The 19,293-nt window shown below is 52.6% G+C and overlaps 5 protein-coding genes across 5 annotated transcripts; 3 read left to right on the top strand and 2 right to left on the bottom strand.

Moving 5' to 3' along the window:
- Positions 1-185: 185 nt before the first annotated feature.
- On the bottom strand, positions 186-2,083 carry div-4 (nuclear division- 4). Its single transcript, XM_952410.3, has 3 exons — positions 1,769-2,083; positions 664-1,717; positions 186-604 (listed from the first exon to the last, which is right to left on the bottom strand). The coding sequence occupies exons 1-3, from the start codon at positions 1,852-1,854 to the stop codon at positions 572-574; spliced, it is 1,173 nt and encodes a 390-aa protein (XP_957503.3). The 5' UTR covers positions 1,855-2,083; the 3' UTR covers positions 186-571.
- A 658-nt stretch (positions 2,084-2,741) lies between these two features.
- Positions 2,742-6,400, top strand: NCU04427 (hypothetical protein). The gene is made up of 6 exons (XM_952411.2): positions 2,742-3,077; positions 3,142-3,234; positions 3,307-3,392; positions 3,519-4,165; positions 4,223-5,272; positions 5,330-6,400. The coding sequence occupies exons 1-6, from the start codon at positions 3,024-3,026 to the stop codon at positions 6,055-6,057; spliced, it is 2,658 nt and encodes an 885-aa protein (XP_957504.2). The 5' UTR covers positions 2,742-3,023; the 3' UTR covers positions 6,058-6,400.
- A 614-nt stretch (positions 6,401-7,014) lies between these two features.
- On the bottom strand, positions 7,015-9,986 carry NCU04428 (hypothetical protein). The gene is made up of 2 exons (XM_952412.3): positions 9,764-9,986; positions 7,015-9,683 (listed from the first exon to the last, which is right to left on the bottom strand). The coding sequence occupies exons 1-2, from the start codon at positions 9,914-9,916 to the stop codon at positions 7,359-7,361; spliced, it is 2,478 nt and encodes an 825-aa protein (XP_957505.3). The 5' UTR covers positions 9,917-9,986; the 3' UTR covers positions 7,015-7,358.
- Positions 9,987-10,769: 783 nt separating this feature from the next.
- Positions 10,770-13,604, top strand: NCU04429 (mitochondrial import protein mmp37). The gene is made up of 2 exons (XM_952413.3): positions 10,770-11,386; positions 11,487-13,604. The coding sequence occupies exons 1-2, from the start codon at positions 11,351-11,353 to the stop codon at positions 13,122-13,124; spliced, it is 1,674 nt and encodes a 557-aa protein (XP_957506.1). The 5' UTR covers positions 10,770-11,350; the 3' UTR covers positions 13,125-13,604.
- A 1,383-nt stretch (positions 13,605-14,987) lies between these two features.
- On the top strand, positions 14,988-17,597 carry NCU04430 (leupeptin-inactivating enzyme 1). Its single transcript, XM_952414.2, has 2 exons — positions 14,988-16,269; positions 16,331-17,597. Exons 1-2 carry the CDS (start codon positions 15,271-15,273, stop codon positions 16,856-16,858), a joined length of 1,527 nt encoding a protein of 508 aa, XP_957507.1. The 5' UTR covers positions 14,988-15,270; the 3' UTR covers positions 16,859-17,597.
- The last annotated feature ends 1,696 nt before the right edge of the window (positions 17,598-19,293 follow it).

The following is a 19,293-nucleotide window of genomic DNA, read 5'->3' as shown; positions in this document are numbered from 1 at the left end:
CAGCCCACAGCGGCAGAGCGCTCATCCACCATCACGCGCACGGACACCTCACGCCCGGATTCCACTTCAGTTCTTTACACTGTCCAACATTTGGAGAGGTGCCCAATGCTTTCTTTTTCCCGTTCCAGTATCTTTTCTTTTTGTGCTCTGCTCACCTGTTGCCTATTTCGATCGATAATTGAGCATGATTTCGATTTTCTTGGGAAATTGTTTCTTCGTTGTAAACTCGTCCAGAATGTTCTCTGCCGTATCTTCGTCGCCGTCGGCCCACATTTAAGATCTGGTTTTGGAAGCGGAGTTCATCAAGCCTGCCCGGGCTGCGGTACGGGTCAAGTTTGGCTCTGGGCTACAGCGCATACAGCCATTAAGTGATCTTCTTGTTTCGACTGAGTCGAAGTTCAACACAAAGACAAGAGTACATCAAAAGGCTTTCACCCGATTCTCAAGACGAAGTCACAAACTCCATCCAGAACAAACTCCTATATCTCCATCCTACTCACCCTACGCCCTTGGAGAAAGAGGTAACACCGCCCACCGCGTCCATCAACTTGTTTGTCTATAAAAAAAATCATTACGTTTCATTCATACAGCGGTATCGGAGTGCCTAATCAACGTGAACCCGTTAGCAAAGAGTCGGTTTGACACCGGAGATAGGTCACATACCTGTTCCGCCGTAGCTCTTCCGCTATCATACTTCACAAGGCCACTTATCAGTTCCCTCCAATCCTCAGTTACATCCGGAAGAATTTTGTCCCATGAGCGACGTTCGAACTCGCGGTAGATGTCAAAGGGAGGCGTCCTAAAGCTCACGGCCTCGGGCCAGCTCTCCCTCGTAGGTGACCCAATGGTCTTGAATATGCTAAGAATGAGACCCAGTTGATTCCCGTCCTCATGCACAGCTCGTGACTCGAATAGGTGCTTGTTCGCCCCTCTTCTGCAGCACTCGGCAAGCATCACGCCTGCCCCCCACATGTCGACAGGAGGCCCATACGAGTGATTCCCGAACAAGACTTCGGGGGCTCGGTAGGGGCCGGTACCAATATCCAAGATCTTGTTGTCTGCGGGCTCCGTGGCTGCTGACAGGGTCGGATGCCAGGACGCTCCAAAGTCGGAAAGGTAGGCTGGCCCTGTGGGGGATTCAAGGAGAATAGCCGAAGGCTTGACATCGCGGTGAATGATTCCCTGGCTATGTAAAGAGGCCAAAGCAGTAAAGACATCCTTGAAAATGATGCGGATTTGGCTGTCTTTGAGAGGCGCCCGCTCCCGGAGGCTCTCAAGAGTCAGCGGCATGTATGGAAAGACTAAGACCAGACGCTGCTCGTAGTCTCGAAAGGTGTCGAGCAAAGGGATGCATGGCTTGCTTAAGAGGCCCAGGAGCTTTGCCTCTCGTGTTGGATTGTGAGGCTCAATGTTTCTAGTCTCGACGATGACCTTGAGCGCCCTGTCGCCGGCTCTGTAGACATCGGCAGTCACGCCGCTCGTAATGTAGTAGCAGTTTTGATAGTCACCAATGGTAACTCCAGGATCCACTTCGGCGTTCCCATCTTCATCCTGTTCGTTAGACACAGCCGTTGCGGCCTGATCTGCCTCAGAAGATCCAAAAAGGGACTGGTTGCAAAACTCATCATACTCCTCCCTGGTGCGTGCAGATTCATAGGCGTTTTTCTCCAGGGCAAAGGCGTTTTCACTCAGTCCTGCCGCGGCCACAAACTGCTGTCTTGTTAATTGATAAGCATATGTGTCAGGTGATGTGCACAGAGCGACTTACAGTTTCTGGATATTGTCGTATCGTTCTGAGGCCGTCAGGCTTTGTTTCCAGCTCATCCCGGGACTCTCAGGAGGAGAATGGGACATGTTGAAATATTTCCAGTCACCCTGCCCAAAAGAAGGAGTGCACGGTGTGTCCAAGTTTTCTTCGGTTAACTTTCAACGCACAGCTGAGATCTACGACACTGAGGGAGAAAAAGATGATGGCTTTCGAAGACAGGAACCAATCGAAACATCAAAGGATCATCGATTCTCGAATCTGGGGTTGGACTTGGCGTCAGGTGAAAGTGTTTGGCATTTCGATTTTGGTGGAGGTACGCACGATTGAGTAGGTAAGCAATTGCATTGGACACACGCCGGACTCAGGGGTTAGTTACGTCAGGAAAAAGGTACGTACCGACGATTCTCAGCTCAGGTTGCTCCGCCCGGAATTGGGCTGTAACTTCTCATGCTGATTGGCTCAGTCAGCCAGCCAAGCACTTGCCGACAGCTGATGGGGAATTGTGCACGCTCCATCGAGGCTCCATCAAATGAGAAAAATCTCCACAACTGCGCAGGCTCCAACCCGTGACATCAGGAAGGGAACAGAAGCGATGCAGAATGCCCTGCAGCTCGGGCAGCTGCGTTTTCGTGCCTACGCTACAGGCTACGTACCCACGCTGTCCCAGCACTGGACCTGCGGCCGCCGGTGCCAGCCCAGGGCTCGGAACTCGACCCAAGACGGGAGGACTGGAACGAGGGGCCTGGACAGTGGTAATTACCCAAGTACGAACGAGCGCTGGATGCACGGATTACAGGATGGCCTCGGAACGCCCACCTGCCGGGCTTGCACAGTCCTCACACTTCCAATCCATGTTGCTTTGCTGCCCTGCCATGCCCGTATGTTCCATGTAAGCGTCGGTACCTTACAGTACCTCGAATCCGCACCCTGACTGACGCCTTACCTAACCAACTAGGTAACCTACCCGCTAGAACTCCAACTCAACCTTACAACTTTAACATTACATCTCGCGCAAATTGGATTACGCCAGACCCGGCTTTTCTTTTAGTTCCAGGTTGGCGCTCTACACATCTCCTTTCCATTTTCTTACCTACCTTAGTTTTTGTAACCTGTAAAAATCATTAATTCCCTCCTCTTTTGCGCCCTCTTCGGCGTCTTATCTTAATGTCGTTCTTGCTGTTGTTGGTTTGACCTGTGCCGTTGCCCCCCTCCCCTCACCAGTCCGAGCGACTTCTTTAATTGCGCAGCTCATCGCATGACTACGCCCACCATGGACGACCTTTCGAGAGCAGAGTATCCGGCGATGCTGGTAAGCCTGGTGTTTCTCTCCCGAGTTTTTGGGACAGCAATTTTGACCATTGACTCTGCTGTAGGCCAGCCTCCAGCCCAACCAAGCAGTACAAATATTCTCGGACCGGGTCAAGCGGATCGCAAAAGTCAACCAGGAAATTGCGGACTGGCTTCAGGTACGAATGCGCCGACCGCCCGAGAACAACCCGCCACCGATAGGACAACGAAACTGAACAAACAAACCACAGGAACGCAGGAGAGTTGAGGAGCAATATGTTGCCGGCTTGCGCAAGTTGCTTCTCTTCAAGGTTCCCAATGCCGCATCCGAGCTAGGGTTCGTCGCACCACTCCCCGCTCTCTCACTCCTCTTCCCCCTCAGAATTGCGATTCCGATTCCGATTGCAACTCCAATCCCGCCCTCGCTTCCTAATACAGAGTACTGACAATGTCCATTGAGTAGTGTCTTTCAAGCACCATGGGACAAGATCCTCTCGTCGACCGATGGAATTGCGGCTTCCCACCAGCTATACGCCCAGCGCATCGATAAGGATGTCGAACAACCCCTTCGCAGCTTCCAGTCCCGCAAAGAGATGCAGAACATCAACACCATCAATGCCAACCTTCAAACGATGGCAAGAGAGCTTGACGATGCTGCCGAAAAGTCCGAAAAGCTTTCAAAGAAGGGTGGGAAGGCTAGGAGCCAAAAAGTGGACGCGGCCGCATCAAGACTGGAAGCTGCCTCGCAACAATGGGAATCGCAGGCGCCGTTTATCTTCGAAACCCTCCAGGCTCTAGACGAACAACGGACCAACCACCTACGCGATGTCTTGACTCAGCTGCAGACCCACGAAGTCGACCAAGCCACTCGGACCCAGGCGGCAGCGGAGGAGGTGTTGAACACGATGCTGGAGGTTAACACTGGCCTGGAAATTCACAACTTCGTCAGCAAGGTTACGGCTGGAAGGACAAAGTTTGAAAGGAGGACGACCACGGCTAGACAATCGAGCTCTGCTGGCGGAGGGAGCCCGCCCGTGGGACCCCCTCCGGGCACTCCACTGCACGACGATGACGGCATGAGTCAACACTCCGGCTTTAGAGATCAGTCAGGTATGTGTGGCGTTTTTCATGGGGATGCGCTATCGGCCTACTAACCGATTGAAATAGATTCGAAGCTACGCAGCCGTATTGGAACAATGCTAGGACGTCGAAGGCAGAGCATTCATGGGGGATTCGGACAGTTGGGTCCCCCCAAGGCCCTTGGCGCCTTCACTCGCGGCCTTGGAAGTAGTCATGGTCAGACATTATCTCCAGGGGGGTCTTCTCACAATCTGGCAGAGTCCCATCCTCACAGGCTGTCGTCCATGGCCGAAAGACCTTCCACCTCAGATGAGCGGGTGAAGAGGGACAACATTAATGATTTCTTGCATGGCGGTACAAATGGATTCAACTCTGGGGATGGACAGGCTGAGTCTAGCCAGCCACGACCGACTTCCAACAACCTCACCAATGGTACAGCCGAGAATATTTTCGATGCCGCTCCCTCGGCACCTCCCGCCTCTACCCAGCAGTCACAACCTCACGAGGAGCCTGCGAAGGATGCCGAGGGTTATACCATTCCTCAGTATTCCCACGACCCCATCGCCGAGGCCCAAAAGGAGGCGGCCGCTGAAGAGCCTGATCACTTGTTCAAACTCAACATTCAGAACGAACCCATTGCGGAAGAGGACCAAGATGCGAAGCAAGCGGCCTTGTCGAACGTCGCCCATACACTCACGGCTATGGGACTCCCGAATCGCAAGGCAGGAACTGTTAGAGGCAGGAGAGATGTGCGTCATACCATGTACATACCTGCTATGCCAGTACCGGATCACCCCGAAAATCCTTTCCCCTCATCACCATCCCTGCCAGCTACAGCTTCATCCATTATTAGGTCTACACCACCGATAACTCTGGGCTCAGAGCCAAGCCGTGCCTCGCATGCTTCCGACAATCAGTCTATTCGGTCTGGAACGTCATATGGAGCGGGCTCAGCTTACGGTGGCATTGCGCATCTGAAGCATCAGGACATCCACGGACCTGATTTTGGACCAGGCCTACACTCATCCATCATTGAAACCGTCTCCGCTCTTTTCCAAGATGGAGAGGCCAAGTCCGTTAAAGTTACTGGCGAAATCGCTCTCTCATACAAGTCCGACCCTCATAACCTCCAGACCGGTATGTATCATGTGACACGTCATGAAAGCTGTCCAGTTTGGCTAATGGTAACTGCAGATAATCAAATAATACGTCTCAACAACTTTGCTCGCCTTGAGTCTATTGGACCCAATCGCCTCTTTGTTACTAGCGACGCCACTTCCCCGGATGAGTTCACCATTAACACCTCACACCTCACGACTATATCCACTCCCGCTTTTACCTACCGAGTCCACGCCGAGAACGATACCGCCCTCGTGTCCTCCCACTGCCCGATCAGCATCAACCCCGTTTGGAAACCCCAGGGAGACAAGCTTGGTCTTTTGCTTCAGTACCGCCTCAACCCCTCTGTGACGTTGCAGCGCCCCATCGTCCTGCACAACGTGACCTTTGTCGCGACTTACGAGGGTGCCCGCGCAAGTGGTGTCCAGACCAAGCCTTCCGGCACCCACCTGAAGGAGAAGCATCTTGTGTACTGGAGAATTCCCGAGTTGACACTGACGGATGACTGGGCCAAGATCATTTGCCGGGTAATCGGCGAGCAAAATGGTGAACCACAGCCTGGGCACATTGAGGTCAGGTGGGAATACACAGCTCCTCCGGCAGGCGAAGTGGGTAGCGGCATTTCAGTATCGAGGCTCGTGGAAGGCAAGGGCAAGGAAAAGGCGGAAGAACAGTCGGAGGAAGAGGATCCATTTGCGGATGACAAGGGACCGATTTCACCTGCGCTGGGTAAGGACGGCAGGACGTGGGCTGAGGTTCCTCTGTCGAGAAAGTTGATCGGCGGGAAATATGAGGCTAAGTGAAAGTGGATAGGGGGACAAGAGGAGAAGAAAATTGGGACGGAGAGACTGTGGTCATCTGTGTAGCCATGTGACGAAAAGCCATATGAAAGGGTAAAAAGTGGCTATCTGATCTTGTCCGCAATCTATCTCTCCATGTAATGGATATCATCGTACTTTTTTTTTATTTGTTTGTTATGGTTGGTTTTGAACTAACGTCCCAAGGTACGATGTTGGCCTGTCATCCTTATTTTTTGCATGGCACTTCATTAATTACCTACCTTACCCTTTTTCTTTTTCTTTTTGTCATAGTTATTACCATCATGCTCCAAAAAATACCACTCACGATTAACCAAGTTCAGATACTGTGGGCGGTTTATTGTCTATTTTCGCATCTGGTTGTCTGGTGGGTTGGCCAGTTTGGAAAATCTTTCATTCTACCTCTTTGATGATGGCGATCTATGTGCCCACCGTCATCGTTACAATTGGCGGTTGTTGACATTTGTCAACGAGAGCAAAAGAAAAGCTAGGTAACTACACCTAAAGCCATGGCGAGATGCTTAATACATAAAAGGGGGGGGGGGGGCAATGTGTAAAGGGGCTCAAGCTTATTAGACCCATGATGAGATCTCGGGTAATCTCGCTAATCGACTTTCCCACTTCATTTTCTATTTTTATTTCTTTAATTCAGGACATTGTCTCTCCAATCGCCACATCCCAAGAGTTGCTGCTCGTAACCGAATCAGCAGGGCCACCAATGACATGGAACTCTGAGGGTTCCACTCTTAGGTAAACCTATGGAGATGCTTAGAAGAAGCTGGGTTATACTACTGACACGACACGGAAATTACACATATCGATACATAGTCTATATGGTAACTGGTGGTTGATACATATTTACCCAGATCACGAATATCTATCATTCGGTACTAGTCTCGCAACTCATGAATCGTTGGAACGTGTCAACGTTCTGTGATCTGTTAATGTGCTTTGACGCAAATTCGCGACTGACAGCATCACCGTAAGAAGTAGATAGTTATCCCTTCGGTTGTCCCATTTTCCTCGTTGTTTCAAAGTCAAATTATGTATGTATGTATGTGTAGTGCCATTTTGCTCTTAATCCATTCTGCGTGGTAAAGGCCAAAAGGCCTGATAGAGGGGAACTAAGCATCCCGAACGTTCAAGTCTGTTACTTTCTTTTGGAGCAGCCTGTGAAGCAACGCAAAGCAAAAGCAAAAAAAATTGTTCACCAACGCCAAATTGATGCTTCCCAAAACAACGTCCACCCGAGGAAGCCCAGATACCAGACCGAACAAGCTGACCTACTAAGCCGAAGCAGTCCCAGTCACCCCCTCCATAGGCGTCCCGCTCCCACTGCCACTTTCGCCTCCCCCAGCCGCCGCCTGCAACTGCTTCGCCCCATGCATTTCCTCATAAAACTCCAACGTCAAGGCCGCCAGAAAGCACGGCACCTCTCCCTTCTCCCTGACCCAAAACCGGATATTATCCGCGATCCTGTTGGCAAACTCGCTCCTCGGTCCTCCGCCCACCTTCATCGTGCCCTTCTCGCCATCGAAAACGATGCTGTTCTCGTGCTCCTCCGTCTTGGAAGGGTAATAAACACTTTCCACCCGCATCTTGCCTCCGGGGATGAACGTCACGGTCCACCCCAGGGTGCTGAACACGGCCTCTTTGAACTCGGCAGACTTGGCTGCCCACACTTGTTTTAGGCGGTCGGCGCGTTTCTGGGCCGAGGCCGTCTCGGCTTGCGCGGCGGATATTTCGCGTTTGAGCGCGGCGATTTGGGTGGCGGGGACGGTCGCGAAGAGAGTCGGTTGGCGCTCGAGGTGGGCGAGCAGCTCGGCGTTCTCGAGCTTGAGGGCTTTAAGGGTGTCGGTCTTGATCTTTTCGTATTCCGAGGTTGGGTTGTCGCGCAGCGAGAGGATGCGGGTTTTGAGTTGTTCCTTGGCGGCGGCGAGCTGGGAGGTGGTTACTTCGTGCTCCTTTTGGAGGATGCGGTGGGCGGTTTGCAGGTCGGAGAACTCGGATTGGAGCTTGCGGTTCTTGCGGGCGAGTTGGCCGAGTTGTTCGGACTCGGCGCCGTCGTGGTCATCGCGGGGCCGTTTGGTGCCGGCCAGTACGGGTTGGACGGGGCTGGTGCTGGCGGATTCGAGGGAGGTCAAGTCGGCGTGGAGGGTGTTAACCTCTTCTTTGTACTTGTCGACGAGGTCCTCAAGCTCTTGGATCCGCTTGGCTTTTTGCTCGTCTAGCTGCTCGGGTTGCATGGTGACGTCTTCCATGTCAAAGGTCTTGAGTTGGGCGCGTAGGTACTCCACCTCCTTGACGGCGAGGGCGCGTTGCCGGTCTAGACGGGCGCGGGCCTTGTCGTTAGCAGAAGGACCGCTGCTTGCCCGAAGTTTCTCAATCTGCTCGAGAAGTCTGGCCTTTTCATCCTCCAGTGACTTGATGATGTTATCACGGTCGGCAATCTCCGGCTGGAGAGCACCCAACCGCTCGGTCAGCGAGGCGGAGCGGAAACGCTCCTCCACCAATGCCCTTGCTACGGCTTCCGGTGAGTCGAACTCGACGGGACCCTCTGAATTCGACTCCAAGTATGCGGTCCATGATCTCCTTTCATCCTCTAGCCTGAGGCGTTGCCTTCGTTCCTCGGCCAGCTCGGTCTCCAGAGTTTGTGCTGCTTCCAACTTCCTCTGTAGAGTCCGTTTCTCTTCCTCGACTACCTCCACGGCCTTGTAAACCTGTCGCAAGTGTTTGAGCTCTGTTATTTGCTCACGGTTCTTAGACTCGAGCATCCGAATGTGATTCACTTGGTCCGAAAGTTCCCTGCGGATCACGGACACTGTCTCGGCATCGCCTGTGTGAGCTTTGAGTCGAAGAACCTCGGCATCGAGTTTGCCTATTGTGTCGTCTCGCTCTGCCAGTTGGGCATTGACTTTTTCGAGGGTATCCTTTAGTGTTCTGTTCTCCTCCTCTGTCTCTTGCGCGGTCCTTTCCAACACAGTTACCTTCGCCTTTAATTCGGTGATTTCCCGCTCCGCTAGCCGTGCTGCTTCCTCCTTAGCAGCCTTCAACTCCTCGACTTGTTCTCGAAGTAGTCTTGCCTCTTCCTGTGTTTCCCTTGTCTTCGCATTGAGTTCTCGTTTTTGGGTTTCCTTTTCGGCTCGTAGGGCGTCCAACTCGGCTTGCAGCGACTCAGCATGTCGCAGCGCCTTGGACTTTTCGGCATCGGCGGCTTGTTTTGCTTTAAAATCCTGCTCAGCTTGTCGACGGATATCGCGCATTTCGTTTTCCATCTGCAATCGTCCCAACTCCTTTTCCTGTTCGTAGTTGCTGATCTGGTAGGTGAGAGTGCCAACCTCGGCCTTTAGCTCTTCGATGCGCCGCCTCTGGGCTTCGTACTCTGCTGCATCTGGCGGGGCAATGTTCTCCTTGCTGCTGTCCCGCGTCGGATTCGTCGAGCTGGCTGCGGTTTCATCGTTAGCGGGCGGCGGTGATGGCCCGGTCGGCGTACGCCCTTGGCGCGAACTCGAACGGCTCAAGTTGGCAATCGATAGCGGAATATGGGAATCGCCGCTTGGGTTGGAGGCGAAAGACGGCTGAGCACTAATCGAAGCGCGAAAACTCCCGGGCTACGCACGCATTGGAACCACAGTCAGGACGTCATCTTGAGTCAATAGTCTTCTTTGGTTTGCGACAGGCGAAAACGTACCCTAGATCCTCTGAGCGCTGTCTGCGGACGTGGGATGGCGCTGGCTCCAATGCTGGCGCGAAACTGTGCCTGCGGGCCTGAGGGACCGCTTATAGAACCGCGACGCAAGGGCGGCTTGCCTTGGCCGGGTTGAGGAATTGACGATGGCGGCATGGCGAGAAGAGCGCAGTCGGCGTATGAACCGGCGACATGCGAGGAAGAGCTGGGAGTGTTTGGATGTTGTGTTTACTTTCAGTTCCACTTGAAAGCGCGGTCGCGGCATCGAGATTAGCGCAGCCCCAATCGTTTGGGGGACAGTGGTGGGTTGCAGTGGCTCTGTTGGTTGGTTCAACACTTGTTTTCAGTGGACCCGACAAGGAAACTGCAGTGCCAGGTCTGCCAAGACTGCGAGGCTTCAACTGGAACGCACAGCCAGGGCCAGGGGAAACGGAAAACGGGCGGGAAACGGCTCGCGACGTCGGCAGTCTGGAGAACCTGGCAGCACAAGGGGGGAGATGTCTGTAAAGAGGGCATGGACCAGCGTGGCCTTGATGGTGGTCCAGCTGTGGTCAGTGTTTCAACGAGATCTTCAATGTCCGAGATCGATCAACCCTCCTTCAGTTCAGATTACACTTAGATTTTGTGTATAGTGTACCTAGATGGAGCTTTACGTAGAGGTACCTAGAGCCTGCTCCATAATAGTATGATGCCATAACGCTCCATGATATAACGTCACTTTAAAGACATACTACACTACCTACATTATGTACACCATTGCTCCTCGGGAGCGACAAATAAGTCGAAACCATGTCCCTGTTATAAAAGTGCCCCCTGGAGAATGAGGCTCAAGAGTGTCATTTACATAGCTTCTATGTGTAGAAGTGAACCCAGGCAAGTACTAGTCACTATGTCAGCCCAATTATGAAGCTACCAACTCTCATCTCGCCACTATTCCATCTGATGTCCATGGAATTGAAGAAACAAACACTTGCTGACCAGCCTAAAATTACCAATGGCAACACGGAATGGATACATAAATAGATGAACTCGAATTCGATGACCCCAGGGGAGCTCATGTGGGGTTCGAATTCCAGACAGGGACGGGAGAAAACGTCAGAAATGCAAGTCACCCCAGATGATCTGTGTGTCTGCCTAAACCGTTTCAAGTTAGCCCACGGCTATCACATCGCGATGCCCCACTCGATGACAGCAAAAGAGTCCACTGTTGGAGAAGGAAAAGCAACTCTGGAATTTAGCTGTGCCGACCCTGTGGAAGAGTGGAATGCCGGTAGAATTGAAGACTTGGAAGCTGGAGCTAGCGACGGGCTTCTTTCCTTTGATCCAGCGGCCATTTCCGACCTTCATCCAATCCCACGGCATCACCACAACTCCATCCCACCACATCCCGTCCGCCTCGACTGCTCCAGCCCGACTCGACTCAGACTTCCACCACTTCCGGCTTATGGATCATACTCCGAGGTGACCATCCGCAGCTTCCGCTGCCTCAGCAATACTTTACACCCGACGAGGCCTCAATCCGTCCCATTCGCATTCCACCACCACTGTTCCCGTTTAGAATAGTATACATAGAGCTTCCCGTCTGTCGCCATGGCTAGCAGAGGGGTCCTCCCCCAAATCCTCACGGTATGTTTCCAGCTCTGGCCCCAGGTTATCCCCATGCGTTCCCATTGTCATACCCACGGACCGTCAAGAGACAGCCCATGCTAACCAAAAGCTTCTCCAGGGTCGGCTCAACCCGCGCGCCCCATCCTTGCTCGCTCGCGCCAGCCCTTTCCGCTCCCAATCGGCCTTGCCCCCAAGTTCGCTATACTATCAGAGACACACTCCCCTATTACGGCGCAGATACGCCACGGCACGCGAGAACAACGGCGCGGCCGTTCAGGCGAAGGACGCCAAGGAGAATGTGGAGCACGAAGACGCCGCAAACGCCGCCGCGGATGCGGCATCCAAGGACACAAAGTCCAAGCAGGCCGTTTTAAACGAGGCTTCCAGCTCTTCTGCGTCCTCCAGCACCACAACTCTCCACGAGACGAATGATTGGGAGACGAACGTGAACTTGAACATCGACTCGTTCAAGCAACTACCCCACGCGAATTTTGGCGTCAACCAGTTCATTCCCTTCGATCCCGAGTTCAGGGAGGTCCTTAAGCAAATACCTTGGGAGTTCCGGGCCCCAATCCGCTACGCGTTCGCCTACGGCTCTGGCGTCTTCCCGCAATCCAAGTCTAGTGGCAAAGTGATTACGGACGAAGAGCTGCGCAAGATTCACCCCAAGGCGCCCGAAGGCGTCAAGAGAGCTCAGGATGGAACGCCCAAGATGATCGACTTTATTTTTGGCGTCACCCATACGCAACATTGGCATTCCCTCAACATGAAGCAGCACCGAGAGCACTACTCGGCATTGGCGAGCCTGGGCTCGGGTGCGGTCTCCTACGTTCAGGACAAGATGGGCGCTGGAGTATACTTTAACCCCTACGTCGTTGTCAATGGCATTTTGATCAAGTATGGCGTTGTACAACTGGATACGCTAGAGCGGGATCTGACCCAGTGGGATACTCTTTATCTTGCTGGACGACTGCACAAGCCTGTCAAGATTCTGCGCGACGATCCCAAGATTCGCTTGGCAAACCAGATCAACCTTCTGTCCGCTCTTCGGACAGCCCTGCTGTTGCTGCCACCCAAGTTCACCGAAGACGAGCTCTTTGCTACTATTGCTGGCATCAGCTACCTCGGCGACCCTCGCATGTCTCTTCCCACTGAGAACCCAAGCAAGGTGAAGAACATTGTCGGCAACAACATGACCAACTTCCGCCGCCTGTATCTTCCTCTGATTGAGACGCTACCAAACTTGGAGTACAATGATGCCGGCGCCACCGAGAGGGATTGGATCTGGAATGACAAGAGCCTCAATCTCGTGCAAGACATGGATCCTGTCAAGCGCGGAAACATGGTTCGCCGGTTGCCCAAGGCTTTCCGATCGAAGCTCTACTTCGAGTACCAGAAGAAGTTTGCCATCCCCCAACTCGACTTTAACAAGATGATGGAGGAAAGTCAAAACGAGGACGCCATTTCGTTCAAGCGTCGCCAGGGTGGAGGCTTCGAGCAGCGCATTGCCAGCGACGACCCTGCGGAGCTTCGCAAACAGGTCCGGAGCGTCATCAAGAAGACCATCAACTGGCCAGCCACCACACAGTCTCTCAAGGGCCCTCTTACCAGCGGTTTCAAGCGCACGATACGTTACCTCTCGGAAAAGATGGATAAGTACCGTCAAGGACGTGACGCCGAAAAGGCCAAGACCGCGACTGCTGAGGATAAGCCCAGCGAAAGGTCGGAGGTCGACAGCAAGGCAGAGAAGAAGTAGAGCCTCTTCATGACCAAGGGCACTGACTTGTTTGTGGTTTCTGCCATGTATCTGGCTTCATTGGCTGTATCAATATTGTACGTTTCTGGGGAGGGTGAGTTGGGCATTCTGTTGTGGCCAGGTTACTAAGCTACTACGATGATCGAAAGGCGTGGGGAGGGTTGGGAGCAGCGCGTTCTGTTTTTTCGGTGTAAAACATTACATTATCACGGCATGGCGGTATCATGTCGCATTGGCGAACCCAAAGTTCCGAAGGGGGGTAAGAAGATCAAGCAGGCTAGGCGTTCATGTGGTTTTGGCTTGTCCTTGTCTCCAAGAGACTGTAGAGCAAAATGAACACTGGTGGGTTGGTTCAAATAGGGTTGGTGGGCAGCGTAGATTTATGCTCATTGCATCATCAGCAAGTAGAATAGAGTTTTGTACCTCTTTAGGTTTTACCATGAGGAGCCAGAGTCATGCTTATAAACGATTTTGACTAGGTAGACAACTTAAGATTGGATGATTCTTACCCTCATTACAAGCGTAATGATGAAGAAGGATACTCGGAAACGAGATACTCTATTTTACAAGCGTAAGATGGTGAGGAGGATACTCGGAGCACGAAGTATCTGATCCATCTCGGCTCGACAACACTTACGACACCGAGTTCGTTGACTTGAGAAGATATGTTCGCCCGTTGCTTGCACTCACGACCTTGATTTGAATGCTGCCAAGACCGAGCTTCCCTTGAGGGGCAGCAGCATTGTTTGCGCGGGGTACCTTCCCCTGAACGCCTGTCTTGGCGCGCAATTGAATCGGGCAACCACATATGTAGTAAGTGACACCCCCAACTAATATTTCACTTGCGATGCTGGCCTTGACCCATTGTCTCACCTACCACTAGGTATGTATGTTCTATATCAGGTTGGTTCGTGTTCGTCACCCAAAACCAAGACACCAAGAAAACCACCCATGCTAAGCCAAGTCCGAAGATAGACGCAAGCAAATGGTCTCCTGCAGTGACAAGACCTCCGACTTCACCAGGCTACGCAGCCTTTCCAGGTCTCTCCAGACTTGTTATCGAAATCACAACACTTCACGACTTCGGTGAGGACCTATTTTGGGTTGCCATGCCCGAGATGGAGCTAACGGATATTGGACGGATGGGTGACGTTCTTGTACTGTAACGTATGTGCTCACCGCTGGGCGCATTGTCTAAGCATCACCTGCTCGCTATCTTGCTGTCTTGACTCTTTGTCAGCTTCCAAATTCGAGAGATACAAATGCAAGGCGTTCGTTGCGTGGGAGGGTCGAATATGTAAGGCACGCTTTGAGAGGTACAACATAGACGTTGTCGGAATTGATATCCCACGCTGTTCCTGCGTGGCTGCCTGATACTGTATGTGTTTGTGCAGATCCAACATTGACGGCTTTTTTTTGGTTCGCTTGTTCATTCGATTGTCCGATAATGATGTCGTTGTTGGAACTGAAAGCCTTGGAGCAGGTTTTGGTACGCATAGGAAAAGCAACAGACCACCAGTCCGGATCGAAATGAGGAATCCCAGCTCCACCTTGCAAAGAGGGGGAAATCCGAATCCCAGTCCCAACTCCCCAAGAATGCCGAGAAACGGTGCCTATCCCGATCCATGATCCAGGCCGGCATGAGTGTCCAGAACCTGCCGTTCTGGATTTAGCAGAGCACGACATTCGGCAATTGGCCTCGATGGGCGCCATGCTAAAAGAGGCAGCTCCCGCGATATCACGCTTGGCTTTTCTTGGCTAGCCCAGCCTAGAGCCTGCCAAGGCCAGGAAACTGGGGAAGACTAGTGGGAGCGCTACATTTAACTGCCACTTCGGGAACCTCGTCTCATCGAACCTCGTGTTGTCGATTTCCAAGGCTTCGTTGACGTGATGGTTGGAAATGTAGCGCGGGTAAAGGAGAAGGTGGTGATTGTGAGTTGGCATGGGAATTATGATGGAATGCGCTGCCGTGTGAACTGAGTCGCGCTGCAGAGCAACAACAGGCAGGGGTTGACAAGATGGGAGCTCAAAAGCCCTATCTTGATGGTGATTCCCACGTTCCTGTCTTACATCTCTACCTCTCCCCCGCTCTGCCTGTTCAACCCTATCTCGGCTCAAAAACAGCATAGGTATTGGATCTGCCAAAATGAGAACTGCCGCTGCCTCCCTCGCAACCCTCGCCCTGGCGGTTCCCGCACTGGCTGCTACCATTCAAGGTGGTCCTACCAGGAAGCCCTATGTCTGCTCCGACGCCCTGCAGTACCAAATCACCGAGAAGGACATCCGCGCCGGTGCTCAGAAGCTTCAGGACATTGCCAATGCCAACAACGGCACTCGTGTCTTTGGCAGCACCGGTCACAACGCCACCGTCGACTTCCTCTACAACACCCTCAAGGACACCGGTTACTATGACGTCTACAAGCAGCCCTTTGTCGAGACTTACTCGGCTGGTACCGGTTCCTTGAGTGTTAACGGCAAGGCCCTCGATGTCCGGATCATGACCTATACACCTGCTGGATCTGCCACTGGGCCTATCGTCTATGCCGAGGGCCTTGGTTGCTCGGCCGCCGAGTACCCTGCTGAGGCTTCCGGAAACATCGTTCTCGTCTCCCGTGGTAACTGCACTTTCGGCCAGAAAGCCCTGAGCGCCAAGGAGGCTGGCGCCGTCGGCCTGGTCATCTACAACAACGTTGACGGCTCTCTTTCGGGCACCCTCGGCGAGGCCTTCAAGGACTATGCGCCCGTTGTTGGTCTCAGCAAGGAGGATGGCGAGGCTCTCATTGCCTCCATCAAGGGCGGTGAGGAGATCAAGGCCGAGTTCAAAGTGGACGCCGTCACCGAGCACCGTGTCAGCTTCAACGTCATTGCCGAGACAAAGGGGGGTGACCACAACAACGTCCTCATTGTTGGTGGCCATTCTGACTCCGTTGCGGCAGGCCCAGGTATCAACGATGACGGTTCCGGTGTTATTGGTATCTTGACCGTCGCGAAGGCCCTTGCCAAATTCCAGGTCAAGAACGCCGTCCGCTTTGGCTTCTGGTCTGCTGAGGAGTTTGGCCTGCTCGGCTCCGAATACTATGTCAAGTCTCTCAACGGTTCCAAGACTGAGCTCGCCAAGATCCGTGCTTACCTCAACTTCGATATGGTATGCTTCCCTTTTCGAGATGTCAGCCAATAATGCCATGATGCTGACGTTCCAAAAACAGATTGCCAGCCCCAACTACATCTACGGCATCTATGACGGCGACGGTAGCGCCTTCAACCTGACCGGTCCCCAGGGTTCCGACGTCATCGAGAAGGACTTTGAGCAGTTCTTCTCCAAGAACAAGGTCGCCTCTGTTCCCTCCGAGTTCAACGGTCGCTCCGACTATGCCGCCTTCATCGAGAACGGCATTCCCTCGGGTGGCATCTTCACCGGTGCCGAGGGCATCAAGACCGAGGCGGAAGCTGCGGCCGTTGGTGGCACAGCGGGCATTGCGTACGATGTCAACTACCACCAGGCCGGCGACACCATCGACAACATCGCCTGGGATGCCTTCCTTCTCAACACCAGGGCCATCGCCAACAGCGTGGCCAAGTATGCCCGCTCGTTCAAGTCGCTTCCCGCCATCAACCTTATGCAGCGCCGCTGGGATGGTGATGTTGCCCAGACCCTTAAGCGCAACAAGAAGCGCGCAAACGGGGCTCATGTCCACTCTCACTCTGGACCTTGCGGCGGTGGGGAGGAGATCTAAATACCCTCGTGGTCGAAGGGTCGGTGTGGGTTTGTTGGCAATATGGTCATGACGATGATAATGATTTGCATGTTGGAATGTATAACGACACATGATGAGATATGATATCCCTTGATGGACATGGCTTAGTACAGTGAAATGATCAAAAAGGTCAAAGACAGAAGGGGCATGATTGTACCGAGTGCTGTGATGTCGGCAGAATTTGAAAGGTGGACAGTTTGAAGTACACATGGCGCCGCACATCAGCAGCCTGTGGGCAAGTAAGGTGAAGCTGTGCCGCACCCGTGCCAGGGCACTGGACCCGGCAAGCACTTTGGTGAAGTGGGGTAGACTGTTTACCTGGAGGTATTTGTCCATATGGGATGGCGATCTTCTGCTTAGAGGCACCTGATGAAACCTCATCGTCGGAACTCGGGGAATTGGCAAAAAGCTGAACACGTAAAAAGCCTGGAAATCAGACAGGGCCTTGGTAAATCTAGCGCTCGAGTCCGAGCCTATGCTTTGAAACACAGACAAGATTTGCTGAGTAGTGTTGTATACACAGTAGTGTAGCTGTCACTAACTGAGCGAACATACGTACAGAAGTGGGCTGCTTCCTGTGCTTACCTACTGCCGGGCGTTCAGAGAGATAGTCTAGATTTTGCCAATTCCCCGAGTGTCCTTTTCTTCTTCGGTTCAAGTAGTTTTGCTTTTTCTTTTCAAACCACATCACTCACAGGTATGACTCCTTCCTCTTTTACTCACTAGGCTTTCAATAACTGGTGTGAAGATCGTGTCTTCCTTTATCGTTAGAGGTAGGTCTGCAAACTTGCATTCAAATAGGCCTTTCTTGCCTTCCAACTCCCACTATCCCAAGATGAAGCACACCGACACGAAATAGTTCCACGCACCTGCTGTTGGATCATGGCTGGCCGTACTCCAAATGTCGTATTTCTCCCCGTCCTGGCTGGGCGTTCCATATCCTCTGCCCTTCTTCCCGGCAAGCATTCGTTTAAGCCAATCCCCCGTCCTTCGCTCTTGCCTTTGTTTCTTAATGTGCGTTGTTGCGTGTCTGTCTTCGGCTCCCTCTTGCCCCATCGTCCAATTTCCATTACTTCCAGTTGTATTCGAACCTCAGCTCACGAGAATGAAACGTATCAAATCGTCAACCTGCCTTCCGTTAATGTGGGGAAATTTCTCGTCTTCTGGAAGGATATCATTCCGGGTAAGGTGATCACCACTGTTCCGGTGACCTGGAAAAAGAATAACCTGCCAAGGCCATCCGGATTCGAATGATCACACCCTTCCGGTCATTGAGCGTAAATTTGGGTGTTCATCACCACTTGCATCAGTCTGGCAGAAAAGAGATGGGCGCCGATGATCCGGGATGCTCGCCGGATCTTAAACACCGACGATCAGCTCGCCTTACCTCTTGTATGATCTACGACCTCTACGGCGGACATGAACGGGGCTTTTTTTTTTTCCCAGGTGGCAAAGTCATATGTCCTTTCACCATCCTTCAATCATCATCACAACCTCCTATCCCGTCGAAGAGTAGGCCTGACGGAGCCAGACACTGGCGATACTGCAGGGATTTAAGTGAAACAATAACTGTCCGACGCCTTGTTCATGAGTTTGGATCTTACCTACCTCTACACTCGAAAGCGCTTGGAATCGGGAGACGGTTGCCAAAACTCAATGGGTTGTCTCGACTTCATCGCATGCATGAGCTTGCAGTTAGAAACAAGCCACAAGATGAGAACGCGTGGCTAGAATTGGAAAACAAGGTCGTATCCCTCCTCCTTTTCCTTTGCAAAGAAACCGGTGCATGTGCCCCTGGCAATCTTAACCTGCAAATAATCCAGCCAATGAACATGCTATCCTGAACCTCCGCGATTCTGAACTGCGTTCGAGACCCAAGGCCTTGTGGGGGAATGATGGGGTGAGAACCCAAACATCGGGACGTCATCAAAGTCGTAGGTTGTGAAGCCGGCTGGCTGGGATGCCCGACCGACAGGGGCATGTGCTTCACCCCTGGAAAGTTCGTTAGCTAGTGGTGCCTATATGTACAGGGGCTTAGACGAAGGGGAAAGACAAAATGTCCGGTGAATGCCCTGTAAATTTACCGATGATAGAAGGTGCTCTGGGGTTTTCTGATCTCTTCTGTCAGCTCTTTCTCTCCTTGAAATCAGGTAGCTTCAGCCAATCATATCGCGTAGATAGACGTGTCCTGCCTTGCGACCCCCCCCTGTCACCCTCCTGTAAGACAATGTGGAGCGGATAATAGACTAACAAACTTCCAAGGCTCGATGTATGGGATCGAGTTACTGCTCAACCCTCCGCGATTTCTCAAGTGCATTCTAGACCCAAGGCCTTGGTCAAGACCCCTGGGCAATGATTTACAATTTGGGCAGACGCTTGATAGATCCCAGTTAATGCACCAGCTTGACGTCAGT

Source organism: Neurospora crassa, linkage group IV (genome assembly GCF_000182925.2).
Source record: "Neurospora crassa OR74A linkage group IV, whole genome shotgun sequence".
Classification (NCBI taxonomy): domain Eukaryota; kingdom Fungi; phylum Ascomycota; class Sordariomycetes; order Sordariales; family Sordariaceae; genus Neurospora; species Neurospora crassa.
Note: the sequence above shows the minus strand (reverse complement) of the source record. Positions and strands in the feature narration are given on the sequence as shown.